General features: G+C 40.2%; 2 protein-coding genes across 3 annotated transcripts in view; one reads left to right on the forward strand and one right to left on the reverse strand.

Annotated features, from left to right (window-relative positions):
- The window catches only part of LOC131062775 (calcium-transporting ATPase 3, endoplasmic reticulum-type), a 310,592-nt gene that overhangs the window by 123,134 nt on the left and 167,076 nt on the right, over window positions 1–20,382 (forward strand). The window lies entirely within an intron of this gene.
- LOC131858238 (uncharacterized) lies at window positions 6,417–7,009 on the reverse strand. Its single transcript, XM_059211420.1, has 2 exons — window positions 6,776–7,009; window positions 6,417–6,675 (listed from the first exon to the last, which is right to left on the reverse strand). Exons 1-2 carry the CDS (start codon window positions 6,987–6,989, stop codon window positions 6,500–6,502), a joined length of 390 nt encoding a protein of 129 aa, XP_059067403.1. The 5' UTR covers window positions 6,990–7,009; the 3' UTR covers window positions 6,417–6,499.

Consider the following 20,382-nt stretch of genomic DNA (forward strand, 5'->3'; position numbering starts at 1 on the left):
CCTCAGGCAGGGACCAGAGCGAAATTCCTATAAAGGCCTAGATTTTGAAAGTTTACCAAGTATTAAGCGGTCAAGAAGGATCAAGGGACTACGTTTTACCCGATGAAGGTAATGGCAAGTTGAAGAAGGCAAGGACGAGCTCAAAACCTTGAAATTCGCTCCTGTCCCTCTCCAAGGGACCAGAGCGATATTTACTATATTTGCCAATTCATGCAAAATTCATGCCAAGTCAAGGTTTTGCGAGGTCGCACAAGGTCTAAGACGTCTTAACAAGATGATATACAAGGGTTTTAAACGTCAAATGAATACCAATTTGTACAAAGAAGCTATATCGCTCCTGTCCTTTGGACAAGGACCAAAGCAATTTTTATTAAAACCTTCATTTTTCTTCAAATACATGTCAAGGCAGGGTCGCACAAGGTCAAGGACGCCATTTGGAAGACTATGAACAGGAGGCAAAGATCAAAAGTTTGCAAATTTGAGCTAGGACACAAAGATCGCTCCTGTCCCTCACCAAGGGACCAGGGCGATAATCCTCCAAACATCAAATACGCCTTGTAGAAGTCAAATGAGACAAGCATGGAATGAAGAAATAACATTATTGTTCGCCTTATTATGGAGATTTGAGATTTAAAAGGCAAGATCAAGGAGAAACTATGAAGTTCGCTCCTGTCCCTCTCCAAGGGACCAGGGCCATAATGGTCATAAGAGGCATTCGTTCACACAAGCAAGTCAATCAAGCTCGAAGAACCCAACGAAAATGGCAAATTCAACGTGGAGATGAAGATTTTGAACGTCAAAAGTACAAGGATCGAGACTAAAATGGTAGATCGCTCCTGTCCCTCAGTCAGGGACCAGGGCGATGAGGTTTGAATCTTCCCACTTTCCCAATTTTGGCGCTAAGCAAACATTTTGAATTTATTTTAAATGCTAGAAAATTCGATAATTTGAAAATTTAATTAAAAATGGCATTTAAAAATTTGCACTTGATCATTAATTAATTATTATTTTGCCTTGTCAAAAAATCGAATTTATTAATTTATAAACGTAGGCATTTAATAATTAATTATTAATTAATTTAAAAATTAAATGGAGCGCTTGGTATTAATTGGTTTATGGAAGTCGGCCTTGTTATTTATTTAAAAAATCATTTTTAATTGCCTAATTTTACCAAGGTCGGCCTAGTGGTAATTGAGGTGTGAGCGCTTATAAAGGTTGGTGAAGATTTTCATTTTCACATTATCATTTTATCATCCACATTCAAGAGCGATTTGAGGAAGATAAAGGAAAGTGCGAATTGTGTTTAGAGAGAGTGAATTTCATTTCAAGCAAGGTGGTGTGAAGTATCATCAAAGGAGGTGCGAATCTAAAGTTTCATATTGTGCGAACTTGCCAAGGATATTGGAAGATCACGTCAAAGACTTGAAAGGTGGCGAAGTTGCTAATTTGAAGAGGAGATCACGTTGAAGCCATCTAATATCAATTTTGCCTAGGCGATTTTATTCATTTTGCATTCTAGAGTTAGTTCTCTAGTGAGGTATGGCGATATTGGTTTTATTGTTTTAATTTTAATTTTAGATCGTCATAGCTTAAATTTTGAATTTTGAATTCCAGCTAGCTCGATCGTTTTTTAGGAAATGATAACTCTAAGACTTATCATGATGTTTCCTAATATCTATTTTCTAATCTATGTTATTCATTGCAATATCCAGTTACTTATCGTGAAATGTTGTGTACGTATGGCAACCCGTAAGGTGGGAGCATCCACCAGTCGTCCAGCTCTCATGAAGGAAGATCAAAAGACCGAAGAAGTGGAGACCAAGATCGTGTCGAAGTGGAGCAACATTGGAGATACTAACTTGGGCAACTTCAGCATGAAGAAGTTTCGAGATGTCCCTTACATTGGCAAGCCATCACCTGTCGCCTGGAGGATAATTGAAAGTGGCATCATTAAGGCGGCCGGCTTCCCTCCAGCAGTACAATGTCATGAGTTGATGATCGAGTGTGCTCGTCATTATGATCCTCAATCCAGAACGATCGTGTCCAAGGAAGGAAACACTTTGGCTTATCTTTCAGAAGAAGCTATAAGTGAGGCTTTCCATCTTCCAGAGCACAAAGATATGGTCTACAAGAGCATAGAAGGAGCCAGGTCAATGTACGAAGATGATCCAGATGCGTGTCTAAGCATCATTAACAAAAACTGGTTACTCAAGAGTCGTCCTCGCCTGAGTAAGGTACCGAACACACCACACAGGATTGATTTCCAGGAGGAGTACAGAGATTTGATTACAATGCTCAACCGAGTCACAGGTGCACCTCAAGCTTTTTTTTTGAAAAATGGATGTTCTACTTCATCCAGGTGATAGTTCAAGGTAAAGGAACAATTCATTGGGCTAGAATGATTAGCCATTGCTTGGACGTACAGTTGAGGAGACTCAAGGCTACCAAGTCCTTCCACATGAGTTCATACGTCATCTATGCATTGATCAGGAGTTTTGAGTACGCAGGACTACCTCACAGAGGAGTGATTGGAAGAGGACCCGGCGAGGTCAGAGCTTGTGATTCCTATGCCTACTTGCATCATCCGCCAGGAAGCAACTACAAGTTAGTTAATGATACCTTCACGATGAACATCACAAGGACGTTGCAAGGTGGGATTCACAACAGATTATCTCAGGATGCACAAGAATTGGTGAAGAGGTACGGTGCTTGGTTTATTCAATTTCCGAAATTCACTTATATTAGAGTGCATGGATGTCCTTTACCTCCATACATGTTGCCGAGATATCCGACAGACAGAATTGTGTTACTTGAAGTAACAAGACAGTTGGCAGCATATGCGAAGGCATTCAGACACAGACATGGGAATGGAGTTCCAGTACCTATCATTTTGGGCAATTCAGTTGAGGTATGTCCTAATGCTTTAGCTATGGATGACGCAGAGAAGGAGTTAGCCTTGTATTCTTTTTCAACCTTTGCTTTGAGGGAAAGCTTTGATCCACATGGATATATAGAGGAAACAGTCGGTAGGAAGTTTAAGCATGAGTTTCAGATTGAAGATTTTATGATGAATCTCTTAGACGATCTTGAAGTGAAAAGAAGGATGCATTCTAGATTGCCTTTGGATTTCATCAGGCAATGCAAGATTTACAGAGTGGCCGACCAAGCACAGGACAGTGGCAGACATCTCCAGTCATCCTATGATCGAGAAAGCAAATCAGTAAGGTTAGATTGGAATGAGCCCGAGGTCGTGGATTTAGACGCTTTGATGGCTCCAATCTTGTCTTGTACTCGCAGATGGGTTGATGTGCAGCATCAGAAGTTGAGAGAGCAAGGCATAGCTATGACTTTCACTTTGGAAGAAAAGCCAGCCGAAGGTGGAGCTAGTGTAAGTGAAGGCAATCCTAATCCTAGAAATTCAGGTGAAGGTAACCTTCGATGTGCCAGTGAGGGCAATCTCCATCCAAGAGGTTCGAAGAGGAAAGAAAGATCAGAAAAGAAGGAATCTTCCAAGAGGAAACAAGGAGTCAATCGTGATTGTTCATCCGGTACATCTTCTAAACCAGAGAAGAGGACACTTCAAGTAGAAGAATCCATGGAGTCGATGGTACAGAATGATAGGCAGGAGGAAGGACAGGCATTGCAAGGGTCACCAGATGGATCTCTCCAGGATTATGAGTTAGATGAAGATAGAGAAGGCAATGAAATAGCATCTCCTCCCAGACAAGAAGAAGTAGTGCATAAGGAAATTGAAGTTCAAGAGACAAGATCGGCCATCCCAGATTGGTTGAAGGAAAGATTAACCAAGGTGATCGTGATAGAGGACGAAGATAATGCAATTGATTTAGAGAGCCTTGTTGGACGTTCTCACGAAGTAACAGAGAAGAGGAAGGCTACCAAGATGTCCAAGATGATTCGAGATGAGACTGGATCCAGAAAATTACAGATAGCTACACCGGCAGTAGACAAGTACGAAGGTGAGATCTTAGCAGAGGAATATGATATAGAGACATTTGAGCTAGGTCCATCCACAGCTGAGCAGACACTAGATGATGCCACCGATTCATTTGAGGCATTGAAAGACAAGCTTAGAGAAGAAATGGAGAAGAATAGAAAGCTTGAGAGAGAGGTCGGTGCATGGAGGACATATTTCAGTCATCTCAATGAACCCTTGGGACGTCAGGATCCAGCAAGATCACCTATACAGGCACTTCCCCTTCAATCAATTAATGAGGCAGAAAGATTCAGGAATATGGTCCAGCGTACGAGTACTTGGATGGATAAATCTCATACAGTTGCCGTAGAGTTTATAACAAGGATGATGAAGACTATTCATCAAGCTATCCAGGTTCTTGAGATAATCCACAATTTGATGATGACAGTAGCCGCATTCGCTTATACCAAAGATGTTATCATTCCTGTCTTGAAAGTAATTAGACACACATCAAGGAAGGTCTTAGCGCAGAAAAAGATCATGGATGGAGGACCTCACAGTTTGCTTCAGTGGTCAACCTTACTCCATATGAAGAGTGTTTTATTTGAGGACATCAGTACTAGATGTAGCCAAGTGGAGGAGGTGATCAATCCGATCCAGGACAGAGTATTTGAGGTACTACGTACCATTCTTGGCAGGAGGATCGAAGTCGAGACAGATGTGGATATGCAGGAATTAGAGGATAGAATCAAGGTCATCTTTTGTAAGGACACTAATGTCACAGACGAGCAATATGATCAGATGTTTGCCACCATGCTCCTGATTGAAAGAACAAAGGAACTTGAATCTTCATGGGACGCAACTCTTCTAGATGCATTTGATCAGGTCATCCATTTGGAGGAAAGTATGAAGAATCTTCCCGAGATTCCAATTGCAGAGATCGAAGGAATCGTATCAAGATTCATTGCATATGCTGAAAAGGAGCATTGGAAAGGGAATAAGATTCTAGATGAGAGGTTGTTATAGATGACATGGCATCTTATTTGTCATTGGTTTATGTCTCCTAGGTTTTTGTGCCAAATTTAATATTTGGCTATGCATTTAATATTGCTCAGTAAAAAGGAGGCCATTTGTAACAAACCCTAATTAGGGTTTAGGTGTCATGATCTTGACCGTTGATCTACTTTCAATCTGGACCTTTCATTGTAATTGAGGATGCTATTTATACCCTCATTTTCATTTCATTTTGGAATAGAAGAGTAATGTAATAGAGAATAGAGATAGTCAAGAGATTAGAGAGATTAGAGTTTAGAAGCAATTTGTTTTTGTAGCAAGATTGAGTTTGAGGAAAGGAATTCAAGCAATTGTTGTACATGATGACTTTGAAATCAATGAAATATTGAAATTATGGTGTTTTGTTGCAATTTTCTTGGTTATCTTCATGGTTGTTCAATTTACTTGAATCATGCTCAATCAAAGTAGTGTGTTAATTTGAAGGGCAAAGTGTGAGACTTGATCTTTGGTAGGATTCGCTTTCCATACCACTAGCTTCTTGCTGATTGTAGGAATGCCTTGTGTGGTCGACTGGAGAATACCTGAATCATTTAAACTTCAATCATTATTGTATCTTGGATATGTACCTTCGTGGTAGTGTCTTTGATCTTTGATGCGTTGAAAATCATTTTGTTACTTTAGAAGATCGCATCAATTTCAATTGAGTTGTTATTTTATGGCGAAATTGAAGTTGGTAGAATCTTGCGAAGTCTTGTCCACATGAAGTCATTCTTAGGGTTAGACTAGATTAGACTTCTTGCAAAACCCTATCCTTTTGTTATTTTTTGAAAAGCTTCTTAGTTTAGTAAAATTTCAGGCTTTCGGAGCGTAAGACCCCTTGAGGATACAGCAAATCACATCATACCACTGGTGCTTGTCCACACGTAGAGACCCTACTAACCAGAACATTGGAGTCATCCTAACTGATCCTTCATGCGAATCTTCAGCAGTTAGAGACTTTATTCAAGAGAGGATAAGATGCCTTTAGGTATTTTATTCTGTGTATGATTGTGTACAAAATACACGTCAACAACTATCTCATCACAAGGGACCCAAAAGCCTTGCTCATCAAAAATGTAGTCTGCCATCTCTATCCCTGCAGGGGTGGTAGCATAGGATGAGGAAGACCACTCCTCACCAACAATCATACGTCTCAAGGCAGGCTTAGACTTAAGCATGGACTGCAATGTGAGGAAGTTTGTGGCAAATCTTGTGATTCCTGGATGATGCAACTCCTTCTGCTCTGTGTATTGTCTCATAAGAGCCAACACCCATGAATGATTATATACAAATTTGCAGACATTTCTTGCCCTTTCTACACATCTCTTGACCCATGGGATTTTTCCAATATCCTCCAACATGAGGTCAATGCAATGAGCAGCACATGGAGTTCAAACTATAGATGGGTGCCTCTCCATCAATAGTCTACCTGCAGCAACATAATTTGTTGCATTGTAAATTGTAATTAATGGAGGTACAAACTACAAGATAGTAATTAATTTGCAAACAAAATTAGTTTGTAATCAAAAGTTTACCCGCAGCAACATAATTTGCTGCATTGTCGGTCACCACTTGTACCACGTTCTCCTCACCCACATCTTCAATCACCTCCTCTATCTGCTCACATAGGTAGGTGGCATTCTTGCAATGGGCGGAGACATCAATGGACTTGATGAAAACGGTGCCCCCTGAAATAAAAAAATAAAGCTAGGTCAATGATCATTCAATAAACCATTAGATAAAAAATAAAAAATTAAAGACTATATGAAACTAAAATTAATCAATCACCTGCGGAAGAAACAAGAAAATTAAGGAGAGTTCTATTTCTCCTATCCATCCAACCATCAGTCATGATGGTGCAACCTTTAGTGCTCCATATGTGGCGTTGTTCATCTAAATCCTTTTTCACATCATCCACCATTTGAGACAAAATGGGTCCCCTCAAATCACCCTCACTAGGGGCTTTGAACCCTGCCCCGCATATGGTAATGGCATCAACCATTTGTTGCCAATAAGGAGACCTGTCGCAAAGAAACTCAATGAGATAAGTTAAGTATAAAAATTCAATGAGATAAGTTAAGTATAAAAATTAAAACAATCAAAGTTATTAAACATAAAAGTTAGTAAAACATTCACCTGGCTACAAAGAATGGAATACAACTGTAGCTCCAAAACCTGCCAATTGCCATTTTAGCAGCATCATGGACCTCCTTGTTCCAACCCATGCCCTCAAGCGACGGTTGGGACCCAGGAATAGTGCGAGGCATAAAGAAGGAATCCAACCTAGATTTACGAATCCTAGGTCCAATGGTAACATTCCCACTACAACTACTAGTGGTAGGAGCATGAGAAGTGGCGGTGGCATTGCCACTTATAGAAGCAGAAGCAGAAACGGAAGCACCAATAGTAGCAAACTGAGTGGGACGATATGGAGGTAAATAAGAAGGGCCTCCAACACAACCTAACTGTGTCCCTCTTCCTAAAACTGTCTCTCTCCCAATGGCCGCTCGATCCTCCTGTTGTTTCTTTTTTCTTTCAATCTCCTCAACCATTACATAACAATCACGTATGGCCTCAGAGACTGCTTTTAGGCATGGTTCGACATCATGTCCACGCACACCAGCAATATGGTATTTCAGCCTATATATACCTCCATGGAATATTGTTTTGCAAAACGTACATTTTGTATGCCGCTTTCCTTGCCCTGGAAAATCCTCATGATATTTCCAAGCAGGGTCCTTTCTCAAGGGGGGTTTAGAAGCTGAAGTAGACATTTTAGGATAGTTTTGTGAAAGTTGAAGTTGAGGCAAATAATAAAGTGAAGTTTGCTGCAATAAAACATTACAAATACAAAATAAAATTAATACATACATTCAAAAAAACTAAAGTAGGGTGTGTAAATTTTTTAAAAAAAAAATTGTAGGGTTTGTCAAACCCTACAATTTAAAAAAAAAAAAATTTACAAACCCTACATACAACCCTACATAGTACAACTACATACTACATGCTACATACAAATTACAAACATACAAAAGATCTTGCATACAAGAAAATGCAAAACTTTAAAAATAAATGAATAGAAAATGGAATTTTTGCATATAAGAAACAAAATAATGTTAAAAAAACAATCTTACCTCTTACAACAAGCTTGAAATGAGCTGCAAACTCTTCCTATCCAACTCTTGATGCACCAAATCGAAACACAATGCAGCTCCAATGTGACAAATTGAAGAAAACTTGAGCTTCCTCCTTGCTGGTTTTTCTTCTATGCACCCTTGTTTTTCTTCCCAACCCACTTTACTCTTCCTTATTTTGCAAGTGAATGAAATGAAAGTCACTTTTAGGGCTAGAAGACAATTAACATTAAAAAACGGATTTAAAAAAACTTTACAAACTATTTTTTTTTTGACTTTTTATTTGCTGCCAACGCCGGCCGAGTCCAGGGCTCGGGACTCGCCAAGTTTGGCGATTTTGGGCCAAAATCGCCAACTCGGCGAGTCTGGCGAGTTTACTCTCCAGACTCGGCCGAGTCCGAGTCCGAGCCCCTGGGACTCGTTTGGCCTGACTCGGACTCGGACTCGCCGAGTTTGGGTGATTTCAGGCGAGTCTCGTTTCTCTGATAAATATAAGTTTATCAAAACTGAATACATTTTATTATAATATTTAACTTAAAATTCTAAGAATAGTTCAGAGGATAGAACTTATCTTGATGACTTTCTCTGATTTGACAATGGGAGATATACTATGTCTGATAGAATCAATGATGTCTGTAGATCTGAAAGTGTCGCTCCTGATTTGGATATGATTCCTCACACAATATGATAGACTATTGTTCCATATAGGACACTAAAATTACACTAAGTCTGGTTGCCTTCTCTGGTTTATACCTTTGTCTTCTATGCAATTGGAAATACCTTAATGGCAGTCTGCTATGCTCCTTAGAGCAATCCCCACTGCATTCTCCCCATTCAAGAAATAATACGAATTCCCCCAATAAATACCTTATAAGCATGAAGGGTTGTATTGCTAATTTGCTTGAATGCCAAAGAGATATGTCTCATAAGTAGACCGCATCCTTTTATTATGCTAATGATTATTTGTCATTTCTTAATTGCTTTCTTAGTGAATAATTTAATTCTCTTAATTGCCGCTGATTTGTTATGGTTTGTATTTACCAAGCTAACACATAGGCTAATTGTTATTAACTCGTCTCTTTACTCTAATCGAACCTCCGTATACCATGATCATGAATCTTGCGTTAATCGATATTCTTGAGTCTGCATATGTGATCGATCTTCATAGATCTTCCTCAGCGATAATATTATCTGGATCGATTCCATGAATGGCTAAGTCTTCATTCTTGCTCGTATTGTTTCCTATCCATGAGATGTGTGTGGGGTGGACGAACCAAGTCCCATAATGCAAGATTTAATTCAAATCTTGATATTAATATTTTATAGCAGCCATCGTTAATGTATCGTGGCATATATATCACCGATATTCTTGATATTTTGGCTATAAATGATACTCAGTGGTCTCAATTGAACCGTAGATGATAAGTATTACTCCGATCAGTCGCTATTATCAACTGATGTTAGCATAAACGATTGCTGGTTCTCATAACTGCAGTGGCAATCCTCAATTGTGATTCCTCCGATCATATTAGTTGTATTAAAGTTTACTTATTATCAAGTATGCGACCTTTCAAAGATTCAAAATGCCACCTTATCATACACATTGCACCATCTTTGTCTTTGTAAACAAAGTGCTATCCTTACTTTGACTTATAATTAAGTCTCTTCTTAATAGAGTTGCTTGTTGTTCATAAGGAATAAGTGACTTAGCCAAGCATCGCTGAATGACACCTTGCTCGATTATAGTGATTGACTTATATAATTTTAATTCAGGTATTGCTGCATAAGTCATATTTAGATCTTGCTGTTCTTTACAATCTGTTTTTCCTTAATATCACTCTATAACATGGATCACTGCTGATGCATAGATGAAGTTGACAGTTGTAATTGAGATTGAGGTCGCTGCCTTATGTGTTTGTCTCTGACTTATTGCCTTATGCCTTCATCTCTGCCTTTGTTTGATCGATGTCTTACTATTCCGTAATCATCCCAATCCTTTCTCCATGCACAATTGCTGAACGTAAATATCTTTATTTCCATTAAAGGCAATTTGTAACTTAATCACCACAAAAACAATGATAATAGCTGTATAATTCTTATTGATGACCATGTGACAGTCTCCATTGTATCGCTGCATTATATCCATCAATGATAATGTCTATGTTCAGTCTTCATATGTAATTGATATGCTTGTTTATTGTTGACAATATAATTAAGGAATGCCAGCATATGTGGAATGGTCTTCTAATTTTATATCGGCGGATATCTTTCATGTCTAGAATGCATCATTGTTGCCTAAATTGTAAGCTATCCTTGAGGATAATATAAGGAGCTTTCTCTATATTAACAATACTTAATGGAGTCTTGTTTGGGGACATCACAGTCTCCTCTCCTTGGAAATGTTTGCCCGCAAGCATTCTTTAAAATCACTGATTCCTGGATCCCAAACTTGGTAGTGCCCTCTATGCATAACATAGTTCTGTTGAGTAGTCTCCAAGGCTAGATCCTGCTATATACATCCTATAGAAGATTGTCCTTTGAAAACCTTACGCCTTACAAGTGCACTTTTACTACCCTCTTCATAGGCCACTTGATTCCCAGCTTCCAAATTAATCTTGTGAACAAATTGCCATGATGATGCTGTACCATTCTGATTTTAGTAATCTGATTCTCATGCCTAACTTGGAGTTGCCTCTTTGAACCTTTTTGGGAGTGTTCATTGTCTACCTTCCACCTGGGATGGATGCCATGTTTGGCCTCACTCTCAACAAATGAAAAGAGTTAGTTCAACCAAGTCAAACTTGGATTGAGATTCAATCAACAATTTGCTAAACAAAATGAATTCTTGCATGTAGATCTTGCATATAAAACATAGGAACAAGTACGAATATATATTCATCTTAATGTTAGGGATAGATAAAATACATAAAAGTTGGAGAGAGGGAGAGATGAAGGTTTTCTTAGAGCCATTTCTACACCAAGCCCAAGAAAGGTTGCCTTCTACAACCTTCTTGCTTCACATTGCGGCTCATATCGGCTCACCTATCAAATCTACTTCTCTTATCTATCATGTCTTGTGGGGGAATGGGTAGGGAATGCAACTGGGTTCCTTGACTCCATGTAAGGGCCACCCAAGCTTCAATGCCACTTTGGTCATCCAAGGATGGCTTACTTGCATGCCCCTCGTTACCCCTTCATCGCATTCATACCCTTCCTCCACAAGGGTGCACTTATGATGCAAACCTACATAATCATCATCTAGAGAAACATATTTCTTATTGTAATGAATGTGGCATAACTTGGATTAATTAATCATGACTTATTATAATATGACAAATATAATCTGTTCTAAGTACATCATAACAATTAAGCATAAATTTTATACATAGGGTTAGGAACATTAATTTAACCATAGTTTTGTCCAACTCCTTATAGGAACTCAAACATAAGAAAGTGGGAGTAAGAGGAATGATAAGGTGTCCAAGAGACCCTATATCCTAGGCCCAAGAGCGGAGTGAAAGCCAAAGCCCCCTTGGCCTCATGTGACCATTGGTCAAACTCCAATGAGGTGGTCTACCTGGTGAGGCATCCTATCACTGTTCTCCTCCATCACTTCCATCCTTATCGTTCTCTTGTAGTTGGAATTCCTTCAAAAATCAACCATGATAGAGTTTAGAAAGATACAATAGGGTGTCCTGAGCGTCCTTCCTCTCTAAGCCCAAGAGTGGTGGACTCTATCTACACCCCCTTGGCCTTAGGGGACCATCAATCAACTACTATGAGGCGGCGTACCTAGAGGAGGCCTCATCACCGTTCTCCCTCCTTGTACTTCCTTACATTACTATTATGGCCTTAAATAAATTTATATCTTTTTTGGTTTACTCTTATTGTTCTCATATTCTAGATCAAACACAAAGAATACATAAAGTTTTCACATGAATGCATGAAGACACAAAGTAGACATAGTTCACTTGGCCCACAAGAGGTAGGACCGTCCATCCAGGACCCAATCCTTCTCTTGAAGCAACTAATCCACAAGAAGTACCTTTATATAATGTAACACATGCCCATTCCACCGTAGGCTTTTTTCATTGCCTTTGTATGATGTAAAATATGCCTATTGCACTACAGGCCTTATTCAACTTATAGCCTAGTACTAAAATTACAACACAAAGTGGGGGAAAGAGATAGGAAGGGGTTGCTTGGAACCATTTCTACACCAAGCCCAAAAGAAGTTGTCTTCTACAACCTTCTTGCTTCACTTGGCAGTTCTTACTTGCTTACCCCTCATATCTATTTCTCCCAAAATAACCATGTCTTGTGGAGCTAGGTGGAGAATGTAACCAGGTTCCTTGACTCCTCCGTGTAAGGGCCCTCAAGGTTCTAGACGCCACTTAGTCATTCTAGAACAGCCTACTTACAAGCCCCTTGTCACCCCTCCATTAGATTTCATACTTCACCTGACAAGATGAATTACTACTAAACATGACTTCTATGTGATGTCCCCATCTAGATACTAGAACTCTAGAACCAAACAACTAAAGGAAAGCTCCTTGTATTATCTTTATAGATAATAGAAGGTAAAAATGAACTCTTACAAAGACATATGAAGAAGGAAACAATTATGATAGTCTCAAAATAACTCTATGATTAATAAAGATTATAGATATGAAGACACATATAATGTGGACAACAATATATGTTTATAGCTGACTCACGAGAAAGCATTTGAGTCTATGGTTAAAGTCAGCAATGGAGATATTTGTTGTCGAGAAATATGTATATCTTATGTTTTGGTAGTAATGTTGTTTGTTAGTAGTTAGTTAGCCGACGGATAGGTAGTTGGAGTCGCGATGGTTGGGTTGCACCCCTTCGGCTGTTATATATTGTACTACCTGTGGGTATTGAGAGATATATAGTTGACGACAGATAATGCTATGAACATTGTATACACTTTGAGTTATTAATGGAACGCTTATTCTTGTATTCATGCTGTTATTGCATTGTTTATTTCTGCATTACTTCTGTATTCCTTCTGTTTACCCAGTGAGGCAAACATTTGGCGCCGTTGCCTAGACATACTCGGCAACGGAAGACGCGGATGGCGCACGGACACGATGGGCCTACTGTAATCAAATCTGGCCTTTCATAATTAGATCTGCACTTATTATTTAAATCAAATCTGCACTTCTCATCACCAAATTATCCCCCCTCTCAAATGAGGTTTTCTTCTCCCTTTTATATATCATTGTTGAGGGAGTCACAACTTTTCCTTTCATGTCTTTTGACTTTTCATTAACTTAATTAATTTTTTATTAATCATATTTAATTATATCATTTTATATTTTAGTTTTATTATTATCATTTATTATTAAATTCTATTTCAAAGTGGGGATATTATTATCATTTATTATTAAATTCTATTTCAAAGTGGGGATATTACACCTACCCGTTGGTGAGATAAACCTAGAGGCCGACGACGTGCAAACAGAGCTCTACAACGGAGAAGACATTGCGACGAGGGAATTTTCAATTCTGCTCCAGGTAGCCATCGAGACCTACATCTGACGAGAGGCCATGGAGGCGGAAATCCCACCAAGTGCCGTGTGGACAGCGCTGGAGGTTAGCCCGGCAGTAAATCGGTTGATGAACCACCTTCCCTGGTTGCTTGCACAGGCATCGCTGGCACAACAAGCTCGCCTGGAGGAGATTGCTCAGGAAGAGCGACGCCAACAAATCCTTCAAGAGTACGAAGAAAGCAGCTGTCAGGAAGCGGAGCGAGATGGCATGAGGCGAGGAAGGAATTGAACCCTGAATCCCATAGGGATAAAGGGACATTCTATATTCAAATAAAGGTGTCATAATATTGACACGAGTTGTATTGACGAAATGAATTAATAAAGGTGTGTTCTGGTTTATGTGTTGTGAATTATGGAAATGTATGGGAATTAATGCCCAACCTATTAAATAAAGATAGAAATAAGAAAGCAGAAACGGACGAGTGGGAGGCCGCGCAGAGGGCCTTGATTCTGGAACAGCAAGTAGAACGTAGACGGAGGCTGAGGTAACTTGCTGAAGGACAACTTGGCGAAGGGTGGCCCGAAGGGAACCAAGGAGGTGTCACGGAGGGTGTAGAAGCCGAGGGAAATTTCTACTCGTCGCCAGAACACCGTAGGGTGAGAAGCCATGAAGAGTTTCTGGAGGAAACAAGGTTACAGAGGAATCTAGTCAAAGAGACCCGAGATCAGTTTAGAAACTTATCCCTTACGCCACGAAGTGAGGATCACCAGAGGGAGCTAGGAGTGGGTGTCGGTGAGAACGGAGGGGAGGACAACCGTACGGTTGTAGGTGCCACACATAGCAGGCAAAGCACCGCACCTCCAGTCACCCATGTAGGACACACCATCGGCGCTGGAGGGAGCAGCACACAAACGCAGCCACAACCACCTCCAAGAAGACGACCCCCATCGATGGCGAGCAAACAAAAGTTGCCTAAATTCAACGGAGATGGCAATGATGACCCCGTATGGCATTGCCGTACATGTGAGACAATATGGTTAGTGAACGGGGTAGTTGACAAAGCGGATTGGGTGGTGCAGTTCCCTGCCACCCTGAGAGGAGTAGCCATTGATTGGTACTCTGATGTGGATAAAACAAAGGTGGGAACATGGGACGACCTACATAAAGATTTCGAGACGGAGTTTCGACTCCTTCGAGATGATAATGAGATCGTGGCGGAGATATTAAGCACAAAGCAGGGAAAGAATGAGACAGTGTGAACATACAGCCGATGGTTAAAGGAGTTATTGGGGAAGATGGAGAACCAACCGGCTGATGGACTAAAGAAGAGATGGTTCGTGGAAGGGTTGCGGTCATCCCTGCAGAGAAAGATGAAAATTGTACCGCCCACTTCATACGATGACGCATACAACCGCGCGATGGACTTGGAAAGTGAAGACAAAACATCGCGGAAGAAAAAGGACAAGTCCTCTACAGAAGAGGAGTTCTCGGGAGAAAGCTGTAGTGACGAATCATCAAGTAAGAAGGTACAAGCTCTTCAGAAGGATATGCACCGTATGTTGAAGGAATTTAAGAACATGAAAGGAAGCATGAGCAAAAACGAAGATGTGTGGTGCATTGATTGTAAGGAAGGTGGTCACACAAAAGGCACCTGCCTGAAGAAGGCATTCTGCGAAATTTGCCAGATGTTGGGACACGCCGTCGAAGAATGCCCCTACAACATGAAAACAAAAGGGAACCAGGTATTCTTCGCGCAAGAGCAACCCTCACTTTCAGCGAGCTCCGCCCAGCCACAAGCCGATGTTGCTGCATCATCCGGTGGTTACAGAGGTAACCGAAGAGGAGGGAGAGGCAACAATAACAACAACAACAATCGGAGCAGAATGTAGTATGACGTTAAGGGGCAGCCAATAATTCAATGTCGGGCCTGCAACCAATGGGGGCACTTCGCTCGGGAGTGCCAGAATACTGAAACCTCCTAGAGCCTGTGTAGATGGTGCGACCTTGGTGATCACGATGACACAAAATGCCCTAAACAGGGGGCGAATCTCCTCAATATTGAGAAGACAGGCGAAGTATTGGCGATCACTCGCGCGCAGGCCAAGAAGGCAACGTATCCCGACCCTCGCACAGAGAAGGAGAGACTGCGGGAGGCGAAGGCCGACGTTTAACGGGAAATGGCGGTAGAAGGACGGAAGAACACGGAGACGATGAGTCCCTCAACCCGCTTGAAAGCGGAAAAGAATATTATTGGGCAAGTCTTGCAGATGGAGGTACCGATAAAGGTAAAAGACCTTCTAGACTCCATGCCACGTTTGAGGACTGCCATCCTCAGCAATGTGCTAGGCACCGCACACGTACCTTCGAGTGCACCACAGGTGGAGGTTTCCGTCAGCCCTTTGACTGACCTGATGTTACTAACCTTGAATAGTGGTAGACACCTAGCTGTGGTAGAAATGGGCATCCTTGGAACCGTTCTAAAGGACACCATTGTGGACAGAGGTGCTGGGGTGAATGTACTACCAGAAGAGACATGGAAGAGGCTGGGGAAACCCACCTCGTGGCCATCCACATTTAATCTGGTAGTAGTTGACCAAAACGACATCAAGCCACTCGGCATATTGATGGCCCAGCAGGTGACAATTGGTATGCACCCCTTCTTGTTAGATTTTGTAGTTATTCCCTTGAAAAAGAAAGGCTATGATGCCATCCTGGGGAGAGTGTGGTTGATCATCGCGAGGGTGAACCACAACTGGAAGAAAAATACACTTTCCATGGAGAAGGGAGGGCGGAAATATACCATTGACCTACGGACCCAAGATGTCGACGAAGAGCTCGCTTCTTACGACTCGGACTCAGAGGACTCTTATAAAGGGGAAGGGGGTCCAGACGAAAGCAAGGGCAAGAACGCGATGGAGCCGAATAGTGAAGGGGTGTTCGAATTGGAGGGATGTTCTGAAGATGAGGTGTGCTCACTCAACGGGCTCTTCCATTGGCAAATGGAGGACTATGAAGTTTTTCACTGCAACATGTTGCAGATAGAGGAGCTCGCCGATCTGGAGGTCTTCCCTCCAGAATACAGAGAATATAAGGAGGGGGAAGCCTGAGTGGACGAGGCACCCACACATCAGTTCGAGAAAGACAAGCCAATTCAATTTGAAGAGTCCAAGCTAAAGGCAACAAACCTGGGAAAGGAGGACCCACGAAATATATTAGTCGGGGATGACTGGGATCCCGTGCTGAAGACAGCGGCCTTCAAAATATTCTTGGAGTTTAAAGACGTCTTCGCATGGACGTACAAAGACTTGAAGGGGGTACCTCCTGAACTGTGCGTGCACCGCATCGCGTTGGTACCCAGAGCCCGACCTGTACGAAAGAGACCGTACCGGATGAACCGCAACTATGCAGCGCGGGTGAACGATAAGATAGAAAAAATGCTGGAGGCCGGTATCATTTTTAAAGTACAGACAAGCGAATGGGTGTCGCCCATAGTCATTTCACTAAAGGAGGCTAACCAAATAAGGATTTGTGTGGACTTCCGGTGTCTCAATGCAGTTACGATTAAAGACCCCTTCCCAATCCCGTTTACGGACAGTATACTGGAGGAGGTGGCCGGCCATGAGATGTACTCGTTTTTGGATGGATTCTCCGGATATAACCAGATCTCACTCGTCGAGGAAGATAAACTGAAGACCACCTTCGTGGTCGAAAATGGTGTCTATGCATACAACCGGATGCCATTTAGCCTATGCAATGCACCTGCAACATTCCAGCGAATTATACTACACATATTCGACAAGATGTCGGTAGAGAATTTTAAAGCCTTCCTCGACGACTGGTCCATCTATAGCGGGCAAGATACACATTTGGTAGCCCTCAGAGAGTGCGTGGAGAGATGCCGAAGGGCAAGGTTGGCCCTTAATCCAAAAAAATGTCGATTTATGGTACCTCAAGGCAAATTGCTTGGGCACATCGTATTCAAAGCAGGTCTGAAGAAGGAACCAGACAAAATACGGGTGATCGTGGAGATGGAGCCTCCTACGGATGTCACTGGGGTAAAGTCCTTCCTGGGCCATATCGGCTACTATAGAAGGTTCATAAAAAACTTTGCACAAATATCCCACCCCTTGGACAAGCTTACTTGTAAGGGTGAGCCGTACACTTGGGGGACCCCGGAGAGTGAAGCATTCGAGGAATTGAAGACGAGGCTGGTAGCTGCTCCCATCCTCGCTTACCCCAATTGGGATAGGGAGTTCCATGTCTATGTGGACGCTTCAAACTTTGCGATCGGTGCCACACTGGCCCAAGTGGGAGATCACGGGTTGGATCATCCCGTTTATTTTGCCAGTAGACTGTTATCCAAAGCGGAGAAAAATTACAGCACAATAGAATGGGAGGCATTGGGGATGATCTATGCGGTACAAAAATTCAAACACTATCTGTTGGCAACACCGTTCACATTCTACGTGGACCATCAAGCCCTCATGTACTTGGTCAACAAGCCGATAATTCAGGGAAGGATTAGTCGATGGCTACTCTTGCTGCAAGAGTTTACGTTCACAATAATTGTACGGCCAGGCAAAAGTCATGTCATTGCTGACCAATTGTCCCGGATCAGGTCTGGAGAGCCACCAGAAGGGGTAAATGACGACGTTCCAGACGCCCACCTATTCAAGATCACAGTACTACCACCATGGTATACTGCCATCGGGGAATATCTCTCCACCTCTGTGTTCCCCGAAGGCATGCCGCCGGGAGAGGGAAGAAAGCTTGTGTTGAGAAGCCGCACATTCTAGCTGATTAATGGTTTATTGTATAAAATGGGGCCCGACGAGGTGTTACGCCGTTGTGTGATGGAGGAAGAGTGTAATGTCCCCTACTAGGATTTGGTCTAACTAAACCATAATTAATCTACTTTCAAGTGCTTACAACTTAAACTAACTTGATCAAGAGTCAAGGCTATCTAAACATGAAAACAAATCTGAGACATTCTTTCTTTAGTCGATCAAGTACTAGATAATTTAATCTTATTCCGATTCATTTATAAACCATTTACATTTATTAAATTACCAGTTTATGAATTATTATATATTATTATAGAGTCGTTACTAAAAGACACTACATTAATTATATTTATTGTATTAATATTTGTTATTATATCAGTATCCATATTTATAACCCTTATATTATTCCTTATTGTGATTTGAGTATATATATATATATATATATATATAAAATAATGTTACCAATAATTTATATATTTGCTAATAACCTATTAAATTGTATTCATTTTACTAATTGTATTAACAGTCTTTTATTATATTAACAACCTCATGTTGTGTTAACAGTATTTTATTTATTAACAGAATCATGTGTGTTAATAGTATTTTATTTAACAGCATCATGTGTGTTAACATTATTTTATTATATTAATACTTGTATTAGACTGTGAACAGCCCCTATTATCATATTAATGAAATGCTATATTCTAACCAGTAAATAAATATTAAACAGTTCCCTACGTATTATCACAGATTTATACTTACCGTGGCAACTGTGATGGTTGCTGGTGAAAGTCTTACCTTTCTTTTCTCTCTTTTTCCCTATTCTCTTTTATTATCTCCCGTGTGTCTCTTATCTTATTTTCCTGTGTGTGTGTTATATGCCTGTAACTAGATAACAGTTCTGATCTGAATTGATCGATAATAATTTCATTTTTATAAGCCCCGATTATATATCCCCCTTTCTATGATTTTTAAATATCATTTATATCTTTATGCCTTCATGTTGAAAGGCATCCCTTTCGAATGGTCATAACCTTTAACAATTATTTTTACCTTTTCCTTAATCGCTCCCTTTCATATCTGCAGTTGCTGCTCATTAATATTGTTAATTAACATAATTTACTGCTTTCAAATTGCTGTTGTTAGCCTATTAATGATTACTTAATTGTTGCTTTAGATTACCAAACAGATCGCCGCCTTCTACTAATTGGTTCATAGATTCCTATTGTATTGTAATGAATCGCATTATTACAAATATATGATGAAGTCACTATCTTAGGGAAATGATGAATTGTTGTATAGTGTTTGCTGCTTGATTTAGTTGTTTATAAAAATAAACTAATGGTAATCGCTGCCATACATTGATTCCTTTATTAATATATATTCGGTAAACACCTTCCCATGGTAATTAGTTTAAATGCTGACTTGGTATTCGTGAGTCTATTCTTGACGGCCTTTTGATGGGTAATCAAATGCAATATTTAGACACCAAATTAATTTAGTGGATTAATATGTAGAAGTAGCGATTAATGATTGTTTTATTAATAATATCATTAATATATTAATATGTAATATTCTTTTATAATATTCCGAACTAATTATAATATAATATAATTTTATTTGATCTGAATATTTCACAAATATTATTATTATTTAAATAAATATTAATAATAATATTAATAAATAAATAAATAATTAGTAATTCCAAATAATTATTCATTTTTAAATATATTAATTAATAATATTAATTGTTTCATTTAGGTTACGTTTAGGTTATATATCAAGGTGGGGACATGACAAATTGTGTTTGCAATAAATTAATAGTGCTAATTCTAGCTGGTAGACCTTCCATCAAACACTTGGCATACACTTATCATTAAGTTATTTTAGATGCAATGATTTAGAACAGCTACTCGTATAATTTAAATCATGAAATTTCCTCATAAATCATCTAAAC

The sequence above is a fragment of the Cryptomeria japonica genome, chromosome 9 (genome assembly GCF_030272615.1).
Source record: "Cryptomeria japonica chromosome 9, Sugi_1.0, whole genome shotgun sequence".
NCBI lineage: Eukaryota > Viridiplantae > Streptophyta > Pinopsida > Cupressales > Cupressaceae > Cryptomeria > Cryptomeria japonica.